Raw genomic sequence first — 19,132 nt, forward strand, 5'->3', positions numbered from 1 at the left:
CAGCATTAATTCACTCATTACATCGACAGTTGCTATAGCGTATCACGATGACCTCTGCCTTTGCTCGTCACATACACCACTTCTGAAGAAAGCAGCAGCCAATCCATAGAGAGTCAGCTCAGCTGCACCGAGATTTAATTAACTTGCCCCTGCGACCCAGGCTTTGCATAAGCCCAGATAGAGCAGGAACTGCCCAAGAACAACTTTCAAACAAGAGCACAATTATTCTCTTGAAGATACAGCACCAAGCAGCTTACTCCTAAAGTAAACAGCACGCTTGCTTTGTGACAGGTTAAAGAAAATTGTTGCCAGCATGTCACAGCATTTACTTCTGAAGGCTTTGTTTAATTAAGCCTCATTAGTTCCACCGTCTGCAGCCTGCTCCTGCCAAGAGCCTAGGCCAGGAAAAGCAGCTAGATGGCACCAGCAGCCGGCTCGCGGCTCCGCACTTCCATAGAGTCATCGACTGGTTTGGGTTGGAAGGGACCTTCAAGATCACCTCGTTCCAACCCCCCTGCCAGGGGCAGGGACACCTTCCACTAGACCAGGTTGTTCAAAGCCCCATCCAACCTGGCCTTGAACACTGCCAGGGTTGGGGCATCCACAGCTTCTCCGGGCAACCTGTTCCAGTGCCTCACCACCCTCACGGTGAAGAATTTCTTCCTTTTATCTAATCTAAATGTACCCTCCTTCAGCTTAAAGCCATTACCCCTTGTCCTATCACTACAGGCCCTCGTAAAAAGTCCCTCTCCAGCTTTCTCATAGGCCCCCTTAACTTGGGTCTTTTGTGCCAGGCCAGCTCCCTTCCTCCTTACCAGAATTTCATCAGAGGAAAAGGAGGGACATCTACTTGCCCAGACACCACAGGACCCTGGCAGTGCATTAGCCCACAAAGATTTTCAAGATCTAAATTGCAAGACACAAACAACAGGGTGCTTTCACTGCTCTTCAAGAGAGCAGTGATGGCAGGTGATCTGTCTTACAGCATTAAATCATGGCAGAGGCTTGGAGTGGGAGCTCGCGGTACGCTTAGGTCGCACGTGCTAAGCCAGATGGCATTCCAGGAAATCATTCCTCGAGATACAAGGAAGCCTTCCGCCTCCTTAGAAGCTTAAAAACATCTAAGAAAGGATCTTGCCCTTGCACACTGCTTATACGGAAGCAGATATTCAAAGCTGGGTTAGCAGGGGGAAAATGGGATGGAAAGAGATCCAATGCATTACCCAATTTCTGTGCATCTCAGAACACACCTAATGAAGAAAGGATTGTTAACTCTGCTGTCGTAGGCAAACAAAATACAGCTACTCAAACAAAATACAGGCAGTTACTCACGTTCACAGATTAACTCCTGCCTGCTAGATGCAATCTTCTCTACTGAGAAAACTTTTCAGCTGCATTATATTACTAAACAGTTGCTACATTTCCTCATATAAGCAGCTGCTATTTTTTCTGAGAATCAAGTTAAGTACTATTTTAAACAGCACTCAAATGTGATAAGATTCCAGTTTGGTGGCAATTCTGCTCTAGGTTTTTATATTTAATTTCCCCTCCCAGCAAGAAGCTGCCCTCTATTTCCCTTCCCTGCTGTCTCACCAAAATATACTTAAAATTCTCTATTCAGCCATCTTGATTACATTCCCCACTTTGCATCAAAGGAAGAAAATTACAAGCCACTTCAAATAAAGCAGCAGCTGCTTGGCTTTAACTCTTAAATGCCTCTTCCAGAACGGCTGTCTCAGTCAAGATGCATTACAGGAGTGTTTAATCCTACAGGAATCACTTTGCACTTTACTTCCAGAGAAGATACAAGTTTGATAGCAGGGGAGAAACGAGGGGTAATCAGACCCTTTAAAAAAAAATAAAAATCCAGATACTGGCTGTAGGCAAGACCTGAGCCTTCCCCGAGCTGCGCTGTAGACAGCGCAAGATAAGCACAGGAACAAGAAACTGCCTCCTCCCTGCCCCTGTAAAAAAACCACAGTAGCTCTCCAGGGATCAGCATGCCAGCTCAGATCAAACCTCTTGCCAGAAGAAACAGGTTTGAGTGCCTGCAAATTCAAAGCTTACTTCAGGCATCTTAGTATCAGAGGGAAGTAGGAGTAATTTGTTTTGAGTAGTTTATACACCAGGTTACTCCATTTAGATTCATCGTGTTTAGACAGAGGAAAGAAAACAGTACCAGTCTCCTCAGCTGCACTGCTCAATTACAATCAGAACATGGGGCTGAACAAAAACTGTCTCAGAATAAGGTTTTGTACTAAACAATATATAAGCCAAGGGGTCAATTAGGAGAACTGACTTCCTGGCATAGCAGTTTCCTCCATGGCCACAGCAAGGTGGCTTGGGCCAAGGACTGTGTTCTGTGTGAGCCCAGAAATTGCACTAGTTTGTTTGTGAGATGCACGATGAAAAGGTGGAAAGGTAAAACAAGCTGAAGCAAAGAGAAAGAAGCAAGCCTTTCCAAGATGACACTCAAAATTAAGGCCATAAAACCCAATAAACCAACACAGGCTACTTGGTAAAAACAGACAACTTTTTCAAATTAAACATAGTAACTGTTGGGCTTTTTAAAACACAGAGAGAAGGCTCAGGGAAATCAAAGTCTGATACAGCAGCTACTCAGTTTGGGTTTTGACAAAGCAGCCCAGGAATCTGCCCATTTACTTTCAGCAGACGAGTTTTATAGATGCAGAAGCACAGCTGGAACAGCACTAATATGGCAGTGATCTGTGGCACAGGGAAAGAAAAGGAGGCCCCACAAGGGACTCTGGTTCCTCCCCTCCCCTTTATTACACGTAGGCAGAAAACGCAGTGGTTTTTCTCCCGTTTACTTACAAAGGAAAGGAATACAGAGCTTCAAGTCATTTCACATTAATTCCGTGTGCAGCCTGGGTAAACTGCTAGCTGGCTACAGCACACCTTCTCCAGCAGGAGTCTGCACTCTTGGACAAAGCGACAAAGAAGCCAGAGCCAACACAGCACCCTTGTGACACCTGTGATTTCCTCCCCGGTCCTCTGGGGCTAAAGCTGGGTTGCCAATAATTAACAGGCCATGGGAACTCCAGCCCTACTTTACCGCTCACCCAAGCTGCCAGCCACATGGCTCGAGCAGCAGAGCTTGGTACAGGAGGCAGCGTAGAAACGGTGACAGGAATACATTCCGAGTCAAGGAGAGGTGCAGAGAGAGAAGGACTGGTTATACATCAACACGTAGCTAGTCACTCCCCAGCCACGCACAGGCTCTGTGTGCAGAAAGCCCAGTTAATAGCACATTCCCCTCCTGAAAGAATTCATTTATTCATGTTAGGTACCAGGCTTTCTGCTCTTTCAAGTGCATACACATAATAAAAAAGTGACCTGCAAAAGATGATGATTTCACTTCTGATGGGTAAAGACAGCCTCTAAAAAAACATCTTCAGCTGCTGTCCTTTTTTTTTTGCATTAGAAACATTTACAGGGGTTTGTTTTGGGGCTTTCTGGTAACCCATAATCTTGCGGAACTGCAACATCAAGACTGAAAGCAGAGTCAAGGCTGTTCTATGAAACCATCCTCTCAAAGGGAAAATGATGCATTCCCTCTCCTCCCACCCCAAATCACTCAAGCATGAGAGCTCAAAGCAGACCACCCTGCAGCTCCCAAGAAGTTTTGCAAACAGGGCAGATACAAAAATAGCAAACAGGTCAAATTTCAAGTAAGAGCTAGCAGAAAATCGTGTTATAGTGACCACAAGCCTTTGTCAGGCAGCGTAAGAAACTCCTTCATTTAACATCTTTTGCAGGTCTCCCTTTTAAGGCCTTAGTGTCATTACAGAAAGAGGAATTATTTTTGTCTTGTGCTTGCAATTGCTGCCCCCTAGAGCAGCAACAAAAATCTCCTACAATTTAACAGTTACAGTGTCTAGTTGTCCACGACCGTGCAAAATACAGACAGGGAGGGATAGAACTATCAACAGGTGCTTAAGCTTTTGCAAATAAGTTATGTCAAGGAGAGTACTTATGTGCCAAGTGTTTTAAACAACCACACACACAGCCAAATGTTGAGCAACTGCAATACCGCTGCAACTCAGATTCTCAACATCAGCCACAGCAAAGAAAAAACAAAAAACGAGCACTGTTATGGACATAGAAGAGCTTCTCTTCACCGGGCAGAATAGTGAATTGCATTCCCAGAAGGGAAGACTGGATGTCGCAGAGTGACTTGGGATAACAAGTCAAATTGAGACCAGTGCAGATGTTGGCACAGAGATGACAAACACCAGCTGGGGCCAGTTCCAGAGTGGATTGTCATGGCAGGAGATCCTGTCGCTGAGCAAAGTGATATCCATGAAGAACAGGGGAGCGTTACCCCTCTCCCCACAAGTTCTAGTCATTAGTTAAGGAACCTTAAGACAACTTCTCAATCTGCAGCAACAGGATACTGTTGGGTCTTTAGAGATTCAGTCCCAGAGCTGTTTTGGGTTCAGAGGAAGCAGAGGGAGTCTTTTGTGCCAAATCTATGAAGAAAATTGCAACAGAAAGACACCAGTTTTCATCAGTAAGAAGGACTAGATCAACCACATCCATAACTAACAAATACAATTCTGGAGCGCCTCAGTGCTTCAATATTCAACTGCATTCTCTTGGAAACCCATGCTTCGTGTTTGATATGGGATGCTGAACACTCTTCTGCTCTGAAACTTGAGAGTATCAGCTGCCCAAATAGAAAGAAAACTATACGGGCAGTCCTGTGTAACTGCTCATTAACAGATTCCTGAAAGGAAAATTGAAGTCTATTTACTCCTGTCCAAGACAGGTCTAGGGAAAACTCAGCACGCAGTTCAAGCCCATAAGCTCTGGTCACTCACTCTTACTACATAAAGACTAGTTTAGTACTAGTTTAAGCAGACATCATGCCTATAACACATAAGACATAGTAAACATTCTAAGACAAAGAACATGCTGCATGCGTGGCAGCAACAGGCATGAAAATGGTGGTCTATTTTGTCATTGTTAACAGAACATACAAAAAACACTGCCTGGCTTTGTACAGGCTTTGTTAAATGACAACAAATAATAGTTAGTCCAAGCACTAGCTCCCACATAGGGCCTTCAACTTTCCCTATACCCCGTGGCAAAAAGTCCAGGCAGAATTTCCAGCAAAGACGGCGGTTCTCTCAAGACTGAGTCTGGTAGTGAAAGACAGTGCCACTGAGTACCTCGCAGGGATATGAGGAGAGCTTGCTTTCAACTGTGTAACTGGAAGTGGGAAAGATTCTGGCTCAGACTTTAGTTCTGCTAGACATCTTTTCATTTTGCAAAGCTGTCATAGATCCTAATAGCAGCTAGCTAACAGGACTTGCTGACATCCGTACCTCCATCAGAAACAGAGAGCTTTTCCAATTCAGCTTCAAGCTCAGCATCAGAAATGGGTGGATTCAGCACCTTCTGGGGAACAGCAGGCAGATCTACAGGCTCCTTAGTCGAGTCCTGGAGGAGACTGTCCAGTTCCTTCTCAAGTTCCTCAGTGTCCATCTCTGCTGATTAAAGAAAACACTCAGTTCCAAGCAGAATTAAGTAGCATCTTCACAGCACAGACTTAAGTCCAAGTTTAACAGAGGTATTATTACTCCCATCCATCATTACTCATAATAGTAAGGAACTCCCTGTACTGCTTCTAAAGGTGAAAATTCAGTCCTGATCTCAGGGAGAAGCTATTCCTTTAGAAGCCTTTGCACTGAGGCATCTGAGGGCAAGAAAACATTTCAGCAGAGACAAACAAGCTGCAGCAACACACACAGGCCAGAGGAAAAAGATCATCACTTAAAAAACAAAGCAGCAGCCACTCTAAAAACAGATTTAAATCAACATTACACAACTCTGAATTGAAATCCACCAGCGCTTAGAGACTGCAAGGATTTGGAGATGCACAAATGCCAATTCCCCTGCTACCCACCGTCAGAGAAGAGAACTCTTTGTCAGTCCTCATTCCCTCTCAAGGCACCAGTAGCAACAGCCTTGGTATTTCAGTAAGTGCTTATCCTCCCAGGAAGGAGGACTAGACATATATGGGGAGGGAGAAGGGAAGGGATGGCAGGACAAAGGGCCAGCAGTGGCAAAAGATGAGCGAAGGATGAAAACCCCAAAACATACCTAGACCATTGATCCCGGCTCCAGCCAGAGTCTGGGCGACTTCATCTTGAGTATCACAAAGCTGAGGAAAAATACACAGCATTTGATATAGAATGTAAACTAATCTTACGTCTTACTGTAGCCACCTATGTCAAAAGTAGAAATAACAGAAAACAAAACAAGTTCAAAAGTTGACTTAAAGGCAGCAGGTACTAGTGCAAAAGAGACAAATAAGGAAGCTAAAGACCAATAAAAACTCAGCTATGAAATTTTACAGATAGCCCCTCAGCTCACTAGCTGAAGTCACTATTTAAGTACGTGGAGCTGAAGTTGCTAAAGAAGTAATTCTTTTCTGGTTTTTACACCAGCTTATGCAGACAGATTGCTCTTTTCATGTCAATTCATTCAGAATAAACTGTCTCCTTTCCCTTACCGAATTGCAAAAGATTATGGGTTAGGCAGTTTTAAGACCCTGTTTTTATGCACATATTTGCATTCCAGCTTCCAAAGGTACAGCTTGTATTTCTCTTTAATACATCTCGCTAAACATTTTCTGGGAAAGTTGTGTGCTTGCACAATATTGCTAACCAAAAGAACACATGGAATGGACAAATTTAATGTAAGTTGCGATTACTAGCCAGCAATAAATGCAAATACATAAAACCAAACACAGCCAGTTACCTGAAGACCTCTGCTTGCTGATCTAAAAAGATCAAGATTAAGGTGGTTTGCTCTGGTAACATATGGAATAGAAACCAAACAGTGCCAGAGGCCTCAGCATTAATAGCTCGGCAAGCTTGCTGTGTACATCTACACACCACTTGCTTGTTTATTTAGATGTGCTCTTATTTCAGTACCTCTTGTATCTGATCCACCAGGTTTTCTGCTTTCTCCACAGTAACATCCTTCATAGACAGTTTCAGAGCTCCTACACCAGCCTGATAGGCATTAAATACCTTAAAAAAAAAAAAAAGAGAAAGATGCACAATGCTAACTAAGAACAAAGGGCAGGCAGCATAAGCGTCTCTCAAGACCTGTCATCCAAGCAGGACACTCAGAGAAACATTAGCACATAAGAAGAAAATGAAGCCACAAGCAGGTTTATTCAGAGCAATACCCCAACATCAGAGCAGAGAATGAAGTCTCAACAGCCAGCTTACACCCCTTAAACATGAGCTCTGACAAACAGGTAAAGCAGCACAAATAAGAGCAGGGCTAAAGTGAGAAGCACAAGACAAAATTAACATGCTACCATCTGGTCAGTCTGGGAGGCATATATACGATCCAAGATCCCCTGCACTGCATCCAGCTTGGAATGAAGCTCTTCAATGCGCCTTTCCGTCCTTCGTTTGGATTTCAAACATCTTAGTGCCTGGAGACATTAGATACAGACTTGGATCACAAACCAGGCAGCAACCAAAGGAAGCGTAACAAAATAGCAATCCCTGTGCAGCAAGGCACACACACACCACAGCTGGTTTTAAGAGCTAGAGATTTCCGTTTTTCTTCACCACGTCACTCTGGACAAATATATTCTTATCTCCACCTTAAGGAGACCTTTGGTCTCAGAAACACCACTTCAACACATCTAAGTTCAAGTATACAATGGTCATTATCTGCAGTTATGGATCAGCTCCAAAACACTTAACTTGTAGTTCCCCCCAAGTAGAACAGTACTTACCAATTGCTTTTTCCCAGCTCTACAAGCACTCCGGGCATCCTCTTTACACCTGTACAGATGCAACAAGGAAGAGCAGCTTATTCCTTTGCAAGCAGTAGTTATTTTACAAATCAGCAACCATCCTCACTACCTTGCTCTAATCCAGGGGTGACCAAGTAACAATGCATTTCGGATAAAGCCACCCTTACGCCATTGTTGCTTCTCAGAAGCAGCCCTTGAACACATTCCAAATCTTTGCAAAAACTTTTGACATCCACTCACTGCATGTTGTTTTCATGGGGATAGGGAACAAAGACTGGAAAACCTGCCTTACCACATGACTGTGGCCACTATGTTTACTAAACAGGAAAGAATGACTTGCACTTTCAGAAAGCAGCTTCCTTCTAACTATGGCACAGGAATACAAAGTTCTACAGCACACAGACGTTCTTCCCACCACCCTTCCCCAAATTACTTCTCTGCTTCCTGGGAAAGGGACTCCACCTTCTGTGACAGCAGCTGTTCACTTTGCATCAACTGATATACTCCAATGTCCACATCATTCATTGGGGAGACTTTGGCGTGAAGACCTCGGGCAAACTTCACTATCTAAAGAAAGAGAAGCACATGCTCGAGTCACTTGTCTCCAGAATCTGTGCCTGCGCTAGAAATACTTTCACTCTGATGGAAGGAAAAGATGCTTTTACACTCCCAGTTTAAGCCTTGTCAGAGTGATGAGGACATACCAGTCACCATATCATCCAATATTAAGCTAGACAGGATCAAGCGACATCAGTGTGAAAATAGAAAGCCTTAACAGAACACCGTGAAGATTTAAAGCTGTCCTGGTGCTCTGAACAGCGTATGGCAATGTCACACTTCAAAGTACTTCAGTACTGAACTGTACAGTGCAGAACACTACAGGCAAACATGCCATCTTAGAGACAAGAGCACCTGCATCTCTGTAGTTACCAACAGACAGGAAAACCTTTTCACAGAAAGTGGAACACTGATTCCAGTGGCGTGGAATGATTTTAATTTGGGTAGCTGGGAATGGTCAACCTGCGAGTAGATAACTACAGTATCTGCCAGTTTTCTAGCTGTTAAATTACATAGGTAATATTACAAATGTTCGATGGAGGAAAATAAGAACCTGTCATGCAAGAATGAGGATTTCATCTCATGTATAACCAGGTAATGATATTGGAGTACATAGAATTGACTTTTCCAATCAAAGAATGCCCATATTTAGCCAATAAAGTATTCTTTCCAGCCAGATGAAATGCAAGACAGGGATTATACCACCCAAAAGCAGTCACCTGTACCCTGTACCTTCTCTCCATTCTGTTCCAGGATCGTGACCCTCTTTTCCTTTTGCAGCTGGAGCAGCAACAAGTAGAACGTCCTTTCATCTGGACAAACACTGGCACAGAGGGAACGCAACTCTGAGAGGGCAACAACAGGGTGAGAAGAAAGCGCAGAGTTCTGATATAGGCGATAAACTTCCTCTGCCTTCTCCTGAAAGGAAGCAACAGAGCTGCCTATTAGTTTACACAGGACTCTTACTTCTCTCACAACAGCTGCCAAGTCCACACCTGCTTCCTCCCACACACTGAGGGTAAAAAGTCAGATGCATCATGTTTTGGGCGAGACAGACTTTCAGAATGAGTTGTACATAACATTCAAGAGCAATTACACTGCTTTAAAAATATCACCGTTAATAGTATGAAAAATAGTTTTTCATGAGAACCAACACTACACTATTCACATTCCCTGTGCAAATGCTACAGGAACAACATAAGAACCACACAGGCAGCAAGCTGGCCTCCTCTGCGCTTCTTGAAGTCAACCCCCCAGCCCAAGTTTAAATTCAATAAAACCTTTTCTTTAATCCACACTGTAATTGTACTCATCATTTGTATGTAGGCAGAGGAAAAAGAAAAGTTTTTCCTATTTCAAGTGAAAGTTATGGTCCACTTAAGACTATAGAAACACCTCTTTCTATCCAGACCCAGATTCCACATCAAGGCTCGTGGCTTTCCAGGCACCTTTTTAGAAGGTTCCTCTCCTCTCCCATGCACACACCCTCTGAAAGGGCTGTGGAATACCCACTGCAGGGTAAAGACGCTGTCCGCTATCAGAGTAACTACAAATAAAGGAATACATGTAGAGAGCTCTTGCATTTCTGCTAGTCCCAATCATTTAGACACCACTTGCATGCAACAGCAGAAAGTCTTGCTGCTAATTTTAACAGCCACCAAGTAACACAGAGAGGGACCCAAGATCTCAATTGTCAGCACTGCACCAGCCAAGTTAGACTGAGCAACAACAAGTTATGTGAATTCACAATGCAACCTACAGGTCTACCACTAACAATGCACCAAAGAAAAGGGTCTTTGACAGGATCCAAGGGCAGCTCTAATCACGTCTGAAAAGGCAAGCCGAAAGTGCACGCTCTGAAGTGAAAGCGGCGTTTAATAATGCACACGTGAGTTCAGCTCAATGACACGCTGGACTGACAGCCAGTGACTTCTACGTCACCCGTTTCTCCCTACAACAGATGGCACTCAATCTGCAAGTTTCTCTCATATAGTACACTTGCACAAACTCAAACCTGAGATTGTCAGGTCTCACGGCATACTACTTGCCTTCCTAGACAAGCAAGCGAGCCTGCCCCTCCCATTTCTTGGAAGTCAGTGAAAAGTCACTATGTTACTTTCAAAGAACATCTGTAGATATAAACTATTTCTTATTCCTGAGTTATTCCATCCATCTCTCTACAGGCTTTTAAACACCTAAGGAGTACAAATGAAGGTCTATTCAACCCTGATCCTTCCTTGCTAGCACATAAAATGACTCATAATATTTTTCTGGAGATCCATAATCTTGAAGAAGTTCTCAACAACACTCACCTGAAGCAGCTCCACATAAATCAGAACTTCCTCCTCCTCAGGTATTTTACTGTCACCCAGCACACTGGAGAGAGTCCACTTTAGGGGCTTCAGAATGAAGACGCCCACACCCCAGGAGATCCAGCTGCTGTCTACACTGGCCATGAAGTCTGACTCCCTCTGCAGCTTGCCACGTCTAGAGAAAAAGACATGCACGCAGAACTGAATACAGTCAGTCCTAAACCCTTCCACTGGCAGTAAGGAAGAGTACCAGCATGGAGAATTATTAACGGAAACATTGCTCTACGCTTTGTACATCCACGGTCCTACCAACATTTTCTAACACCAGTTTCTAGCTGAAGTTTGACGTGTTACTACTGGGTATGAAAGCGCACAGAGGTCTCCACTCCTCCCGGGGTTCCTCTGAACACAAGGGTCTTTTGTTTACTATTTTTCCAGTTTGGCAACTTTCTCCCAGTTTTCTGACTTGAAACTGATGAGGCATCGAACAAGGAAATGGACAGGGAGGGACACTTTTTAGAGGGGGCAGCTGAACATTTCAGAATGCTTCATTTGCTCATTAAATTGCAAACACATCTTTTCTCAGATACAGAGAGTTTATTTTCTATGTTACAGACAGAGACTCGGCTAGCTCCTGCTGTTCTTGAATCTTTTCAGGGTATCAGTCCCAGCGTCTAGTTTTACAACACAAAACATTTGGTTGCAAATACCAGCACGCCACATCCTCACATGCCTGTACACCACCACATACCATTCGCAGCTGGGTCATCACAACAACTGTTTCAGGGAACACAACCCAATTTAACACAAAGCTCCCACTGCCCCTACAAGCTCTCCCAGCACATTCCCTTGGGATCTCCTGCACACCCCACAGCATACTGCCCTCCCACACCTCCTGCGAGCCCCAGGGTGACTCTTCTGACTCCCTGTCCATGCTTTACCTTGCACAGGGCTCCCAAATTCCCCCCACACAACACAACCCCATGTTCCCTTGGGCATCACTGTGCTCTCCTCTCCTTTGCAAGCCCTGCCACAGCAACAAAACCCCCTCATGCTCTCCCACACTCCCAGCACTTGGCACAGCCAAGCATAACCACCCTTTCAAGAACAGCACCAAGCCTTCCCTCATGTTCCCCTCCATTTATCCAGCACCCTGCAGCACCCACCCTACCACGCACACAGCAAGCATCTTCCAGGCTGGCACAACATGGAGCTCTCCTTGCCCACATCCAGGGTGCAAAGCTCACTTACACCCCCTCCTTCTGCAACTACCCCTCCTCAGGCCTCCCCTCCCTGCTAGCTGCCCCCCCCAAAAAAAAAACCAACCCTGCGGCCTTCTCTGCCCTCCAGCCCCCGCAGCGGGAGGGCTGCCAGGCCCAGGCCCGACCCCCCGCAGGCCCGCCGCCGCCGGCGGTACCTGAGGAGCTCCCGGAGGACGGTGCCGAGGCCGAGCGGGACGCTGCCGCGTCGCTCGAAGCCGTGCTGCAGGTCCCTCAGGCAGGTACGCACGGCGCCTCGGCGGCGGCCGCGGGCCAACACCAGCCCAACCCAGAAGGCCATCTTGCTGTCCCACTCGGTGCTGTTCACCTCGCGGCTCTGCTTGAAGGCCGAGAAAAGGAAAGCCATGCGTTCGTCGTCCGTCTCCCACTCGGGCGGCAGGTCCCCCGCCGGGGCCGGCCCAGGCGGCGCCCGCCCCGGGCTGCACATCTACGCGAGCCCCCGGCTCCGCCGCGGCCTCCGCCCGGCCGGGACCCGCCTGACTGCCGGGGAGACACAGGGCGCATGCGCAGTGCTCCCCCCCTTGGCCGCCTTTGTGTGGGCCGCCCCGCACCGCTCCCCCGCCCGCCGTGGTACGGCCCTGCACCTGCGCACTGCGCGCCGCCGCCTTCCCGACATGCCTCGCGGCAGCCAAGCGTGTAGGCTGGGCGAGTCCGCCGTGGGCCGGGTCGAGGCCTCCCTCTGCTCCCCTCACCGCGGTCCCGCTCCCCAGAACACACCCCCCGGCCTCCCACGTGCGTGACATCACGGGGTGATGTCACTGGGGGTGATCTCACTGGGGGCGATGTCATTCGGCAGAATGGGGCCTGTGTTTCCCCCCTCATGCTGGAGTCAGGCCTGGAGCCTGCGGCTGCTGTGGGCCTACCACGGGGGTCTCCACCTTGGGCCCAGCTCGGGGGCTTGTCAGCCTTGCCCCCTGTGTCCTCCAGACACAAGCAGGGGCGAAGGCAAGCGAGCGCCTGATGAAAATGCCAAGGGGAGTGATGTTTTGTGCTTTGACTCACACAAGAGTAACATGGTGACGGGCTGCTTTGCCTCCGGGGTCTGTTTGTGCTTTGAATGTAGAGGAACCGAGTTAAAACTAAGCCGTTGGTATTATATTTGTGTTTTGTTGCTTTATTTGTGTTGCTGCTGTGGCCCAGCAAGGTGCAGAGCCCTGCATGGGCTGTCGGCAGGCGTGCAGCACGCAGGCGATGCCGGGCACGCACAGAAGTGGTGGTTCAGCTGGGTCAGCCATGGCTGCAAACGTCTGAGACTGGAGATCCCGTCCTCCTGGGGCCCTGCAGCACTGCAACACACCCTCCTAGCAAAAATCACCCCAGTAATAGTGTACAGCCGTTTGCATGGGCAGGGTTGTACAATCATCGATGGCAAAGGGCGTGCTGTGCACATGCGAACCCCGCAGATTGCACGCGGTGGGGAGCGGGATCCTCCCAGCACCCGGCTCCTCCAACTGCTGCAGGCAGCTGGTGCTTGTTATGTTGGAGATCTGAAGAGGGAGAAACTGCATAGCTAGAGTGCCTGCCTGACGTCCCAGTCCCACAAGTGCGCACTGAGAACAGCCCCAGCAGACACCGGGGCTGCCCCAGCCAGGCCTCGCCGGGGCAGCTGAGGGCTGTGGCAGCAGCGGTGCTTCGCTGGGACTCGAGTCTCAGCTAACATCCTCAGATGTTGGCTTTCCTGTCCTTCCGCAGCTGCTTTTCTTGTTTTGCTTCGTGTGGCAGCATGATTGCCATTCTCCCCAGTTCCCCCAGGGCAACACCCTTGCATCACCTGAATGTCGGGATGCAGGAGAGGTGCGAGAGATAGGAGTTTCTTCATGGGAAGTCTGATGTTTTCAGAGCAAAGCTCAACACTGCTAAAAAAAGAGGAAGCAAACGCTGCCGCTTAAGCAGAGCTGCCAAGTTCTGGGTATTTCTGTATCCCTGCATTCACCATACGTGGTATTTCTTGTTTCTTGCAGAGCAGGGCAGAATCAGGCTGTGTCTGGGACCTCAGCGCTGGGGTGCCCTGTCCCTCCTGGGCACACTCACGTCTTAATCAGCCCTCGCGCGATAGAGACAGAACCATTAACACCTCCAACATGTCTGCTTGGACTTCCCAGGTTTCCCAGATGTGTTTGGCTTCCCTGCGAGGCACAGAGGGAAGGATTGCTTTGGTCTGGTCGGTCTGCCTGTGCTGCAATTCCTCTGGCAGGCTCTGAGTCAGACCAGTGGTGTGCAGTCATTAGCTTAACCCTGTGGCCGCTGGGATGCAAGAGCTACCCTGTGCCTGCAGGATTTCTCCAGAAATCAGGGAGAAGTCAGCCAGCCCTCAGAGACACAGGATGTGGAGTTTGTTTTACCCAGTGTTTTTACTACGAGGCTTTCTCGAGGCTGCTGAGCTGTGCCGGAGCCTGTTCGGGCTGCGGTGCACTCATGCAAGGCTGCTCGCAACCACGGGTGGCTGCTGGTTTCATTTTCATTGAGGTAATTTCACATTCATCATCAGAGTGAGTCTTTAATGCAGCCCTGCTGACTCGCAGTGTCTTGGTGAGCGAAGGGCATTGACATCGATAAATAAAAGCCAGCGATGGTCCATTCAGAGGGTTTGTTAACACCGCCTTGGCTCTCTTCCCCTGGCCAGACCCAGATGCTGCGGGGAAGGCAGCAGGTCTCAGAGCAGCCTTTAAACTCACCCTGATCCATGTTTTAAATCAGGAGATGACTCAGCAGAGGCAAGAGCCTATTTTTATCTTCTTCCAAGCTTTCCATGTCAAGCTGAAATTTTATATTAATCCTTTCAGTGCTAGTCCCAAAATAACGTCGCCTTCTAACTGCGAAGCCATTCATACCAGAGGACCTGTGCCCTCCGGGAACCCTTCTGCTAAAAGCCAGCCTGGCTCTTCCCCACTAAGGAGGGCACATTTTGGCTGCAGTCAGCAAAGCAAACACTGCATCCAGGAAGCCGAACGGCGGCATCTGACCACAAGTTGTTCAAAGGAACCGCACAGGGCTGTGTTTATACACCTGAGAAAATCAGCCTTGAACCTGCAGTGCCAGAGGCTGTTAGACTGTCACATGTTCAGTGATAAGAAGAGCCAAGTGATGGTGTGATCCCGCTCCTGCTCCAGACAAGAAACTCCCTCCTGGAAATTCAGCTGTGGAAATAACTGTGATACAAGATATAAATTAAAATATATGTTGGCTGAAAAATGTATCCATGTGCTTTGAGAAATTGGGGAAAAGATTCAAGGCACCCTCAGTATATAACCCCCAAAGCCAATTTTTAATTTGCTTTTGTAGCTGTGTGAGGAGATACAACAACAGCAGCTCAGTCCCTTCGTGGAGTCCCAGGGTTTACATGTGGCAGGGGATGAGACTGGTGCCTCCGGGCAGCGGTTTGGCAGGAGGCGGCTCTGCTCTGCCAAGCCTGCGGGTCTTGCTGTTACAAACTCCTTTCCTAGGAGTTTGTAACATCCTAGCTTCGCCCCACGGAGATTTAACCTGGGTTGGGACTCTCCAAGGCTGAGCAGAAAGCTGGATTTTATGCAAGATCAATCATTTCAAACCTCGGACCTGCCGAGCCAGAGGCTTCTGCTCCAGTTTCTGCTCCAGTTTTGAAGCAGGCAGGTGCCTTGGTTTGGATACGGAGCCTGAGCTGAGCTCACAGTCTGCAACACCCTCACCCCTCTCCTTCGTCCCAGAGCTCCTTTTAAGTCCCGATTCAAGGGGAGGAAAGGGAGGAGGGAAGGGAAAGGGGTAGATCTTAGTTCAGACTCTGCATTTGCTGTTTAAAGTTTCTCCTTGCTTTTAGGAGCAGTCTGCGTTGGCAGGGGAAGGAAAAGCGTTTAACCCTTTCCACTGCCCAGTGGCTTTGTGCTCAGAGGCGGGGAAGCTGCATCAGGGAAGGTGAAGGGAGAAAGGATGAGGAAATCCACCCACTTGCCCTGAGCATCTCCCAAACCCCAAAGATAAAGCAGGCAAAGGGAGTGAAGACAGAAGTCTGAGCATCCCTCTGCCGCAGAGGGGAAACCGAGGCACCGAGCGACTGGATGGCTTGCCCAGGCTTGCCCAAGGAAGAGGCTGCGGTGCAGTGGGGAATTGAGCTCCGTTTTCATGAAGTTCACAGCCTGGACTGTCCGTAAGACCTTTTCCTCCCTCTTTTAAAGAGGAACACGGAATTTCTGAGACAAATCATTTGTTTATCCAGATAGGGGAAGGTCAAAATTATCAGGCGGCTTCAGATCCCTCCCAGGCACAAAAACAGACAAGAGGCAACAAAAAGCTGAATGTAAAACTGAATGCCGATGTTCAAAAATAACATATATATAGGCACGTACCCCATCACTTCCCCAGGGTGTGCTGAGGATCACAGTTAAAAGCAAGATGCTCTGGAAGGGGAGATTAGAGCCTCCTTCACCCCCCCAATCTCTTTTAAAGGTGGACGATGAGCAAACAGACACCGCATTAGCCAGGACATGAGTATTTCAAGGGTCTGAACCGTCGAGCGCCGCAGGGGCAGCCAGCTCGCGCGAGGTTAACCACTAACCGTGGCCGATAAGACTAGGTTTCCCCAGACAGCCGGCCGTTTATTACGGCTGTCCTCTGTGGGCAGTTTGGGCTCCAATCTCCCTTCTCCCGGCGGCGAGGGAGCGGGAGCCGAGCCACGGTCCTACTCAAACCCTTGCGCTCATTTTATTTTCCACTTGCAACAGAGCTGAGGAAGCAGGGGCGGAATTTGGTATCCCAAAACCACAGTGGGTCCCCTCTTCTCAATGTGCTTAAATTTACCCCTGATGCTTCTGTTGCGGTGCAGCCTCCCTGGCTCCCGGGGGGCTCCTGGTTCAGAGGGAACCACGGGGATGAGCAGGCTGCTGGCGATAAGGAGTGGGTGCCTGCCGGGAGGCCTGTCCCTGGGTGATAAACACACACCCCTCTCTCTCTGTGACCAGAGCCTGCCCTGCAAATCAGCCTTAAATGGAAACGATCGACATGCCAGCATGGCCGGGGTGGAAATTCTTGCTTGGCGGGTGAATGACGTATCTGCCGGGGCGTCCCACCCCTCGGGAGGGCTGGGGAGAGGGAGAGGGCGAGCATCGCCGACCTCGCTCAGTAGTTTAAATACCCGCGGGCCGGACACAAAGCCATCTTTGTCTGGAGCTGTGCAAAAACATTATCTCTGTGGTTTGTCAGTGCAGATAACTCTGTTAGATTTTATAAATGGGGAGACTGAGATGGACGGAGGAGGCACTGCGGCTTCGTAACAAGTGTTTGGCAGGAGGAACATGAGGTCTTGGGGTCTGGATGCTGAAGGTTGGCCTCCCGCTGCTGACATGTGTCTGAAAGCCCAGTATAAACTATGGGGCAAACTGGGAAGCTCCACTTCTGTGTCCCCCTTGCCCCACGTCCAGCCTCCTCCCATCCGAGTTTATGCACGGCAGTTCCCTGAAGGGCAACAGGCTGGTTTTTCGGAGAGTGAGCAGTCCGGGTCTTTCCCCATCCCACTGAATATGCACAGAATATGCAAATGCAGTGGACTAGCTTTTATTCTGACCTAACTGAAAAATTAATTGTTCTCTAAGGACCTGAATGACTTCAGCTGAAGTCAGTGGTATCTAGAGCACAGAACACATGGTTTTGGTTAAACAAAGGGCCCTGCATACTTTTGGGGCTTGTAATAGAAGTACCCACCCAGGAAACAACCAGGAATTCTTCTTCTCCTTTAAATCACACTTCAGCTTAATTATTTTTGGCAAAGACAGGCCCTAACTTCTGCAAGGAGAAAACCAGGTTTCCATTGCTCAGCATGGCTGGGCGCACAAGCGCTCACTCTACCATGAGTGTGGTCACCAAAGAGAAGATGCTTCCCAAATATCCACGTCTTGAGTGGGTTAGCCGTGGCTCTGCTGATCCCGTTGGACTGGAGGAGCCTCGCTGCCTTCCTCCAAGTCCTGGGGCTGACGATGACACCGACGAGCTGGTCAGCAGCCCTGTTGGCACCCAGCGTCTCAATACACTGAGCTTTGTACCTGGCGAGCAGCTTTTTTTTCCTGCAGCCCCACCTGAGCCCTGCCACCCACTTTCAGGCTCTTACCTGCGGTTGCCTCTGCCTTGGGCAGTGATAGAAAAGGATCCGTAGCTCACGAGTTATTCATCCGCAGCCTCCGGTGAGTCACAGCATTTCCGAGGGAGGGAGCCTGCTTGAAGCCTTGGGCTGTTGAATCCTGCTAACACGCACCAGGATTAGTTAGCTCCGAGTTCAGGGTTAGGAAAAGATTAACAAGTCACCACCTCTCTGCCTCGGTTTTGTTTTGTCCGAGTAATTTTTCTTACACGCTATCCAGATAACCTGACTGCAGAAGAGCTGGTTGTGTAATGGCAGAAAGTCCAAAGGTTTAACTTTTTAAATTTTTTTCCCTTTTAGCTCTAGTTTCCCCCCCCAAAAAAACCCCCAAACCCGAGGTGGAATTTCCCCGCTTTCCAGCTCAGAGGCGAAAAAGATGACTGTTTTGCAAGACAGGCGAGCGTTTTGGCCGAGCTGTGCCGTGCCTTTGCACCTTGCGCCACCGCGGCCCCCCCGGGAGCCCTGGCAGTGGCTGGGATTTCTCACCAGGGCGTATTTGTGTAACCCCCTTTTCCCTGGAAAACAAAACCCTGTGGCTTTGCTCGCTTGAGGTGGCTGCTGCGTGATGGGGAAAAAACGCAAGCCGGAGAAGCGAGAACGCTCTGGGAGAAGCATTCCTGATGGCTGCTATCTGATTTGGGGGCTTCGAAACCAATTTTGGCAGAGAAAAGAAAAAAAGAGAAAAAAAAAAAAGACGAGCTGCAAAATAAAAGTGCTGTGAAAGGCGAGTTCAGCTTCCCCGGCGAAGCGGGCTGCTCCCAAACCCCACGCTGAAACCCTGGTGTGGTTTCTCGGTGGTGGCAGGAGCACGAGGAGGTTTGGCAGAGCCCTGGGCCAGCCCTCCTTGTCCTCTTCCTCCTCCTCCTCCTCCTCCTCCGCCCACACCGGCTATATAAGCGCGGTCCGCCGCGTTGCTCCATACATTACCCCGTTCGCCGCGCTCGGGACAGGTCGTCCCGTGGTAGTGAAGCTGTTGCCGGGCCTGTACCGAGCCGTGCCCGGTGCCGCGCCCACCCCCGAGCCGTGCCCGGTGCCGCGGCCGCCGCGCTCCGCTCCCCTCCCGCGCAAG

The 19,132-nt window shown here is 48.8% G+C and overlaps 1 protein-coding gene across 1 annotated transcript; it reads right to left on the reverse strand.

Moving 5' to 3' along the window:
- Positions 1–2,812: 2,812 nt before the first annotated feature.
- On the reverse strand, positions 2,813–12,387 carry CHMP7 (charged multivesicular body protein 7). Its single transcript, XM_059831469.1, has 10 exons — positions 12,098–12,387; positions 10,681–10,855; positions 9,101–9,286; positions 8,244–8,377; positions 7,790–7,838; positions 7,361–7,480; positions 6,966–7,064; positions 6,130–6,190; positions 5,352–5,513; positions 2,813–4,493 (listed from the first exon to the last, which is right to left on the reverse strand). Exons 1-10 carry the CDS (start codon positions 12,385–12,387, stop codon positions 4,429–4,431), a joined length of 1,341 nt encoding a protein of 446 aa, XP_059687452.1. The 3' UTR covers positions 2,813–4,428.
- Positions 12,388–19,132: the final 6,745 nt, after the last annotated feature.

Source organism: Gavia stellata, chromosome 31 (genome assembly GCF_030936135.1).
Source record: "Gavia stellata isolate bGavSte3 chromosome 31, bGavSte3.hap2, whole genome shotgun sequence".
In the NCBI taxonomy this organism is placed as follows: Eukaryota; Metazoa; Chordata; class Aves; order Gaviiformes; family Gaviidae; genus Gavia; species Gavia stellata.

Coding starts and splice junctions, on each gene's coding strand:
- CHMP7 (XM_059831469.1), bottom strand. CDS start 12,387: ATGTGCAGCCCGGGGCGGGCGCCGCCTGGGCCGGCCCCGGCGGGGGAC. Junction 7,839..8,243: donor CTTTCCCAGGAAGCAGAGAA/GTAATTTGGGGA, acceptor GCATCTGTACAG/GTGTAAAGAGGATGCCCGGA. Junction 5,514..6,129: donor AGCCGGGATCAATGGTCTAG/GTATGTTTTGGG, acceptor TTTAATCAGCAG/AGATGGACACTGAGGAACTT.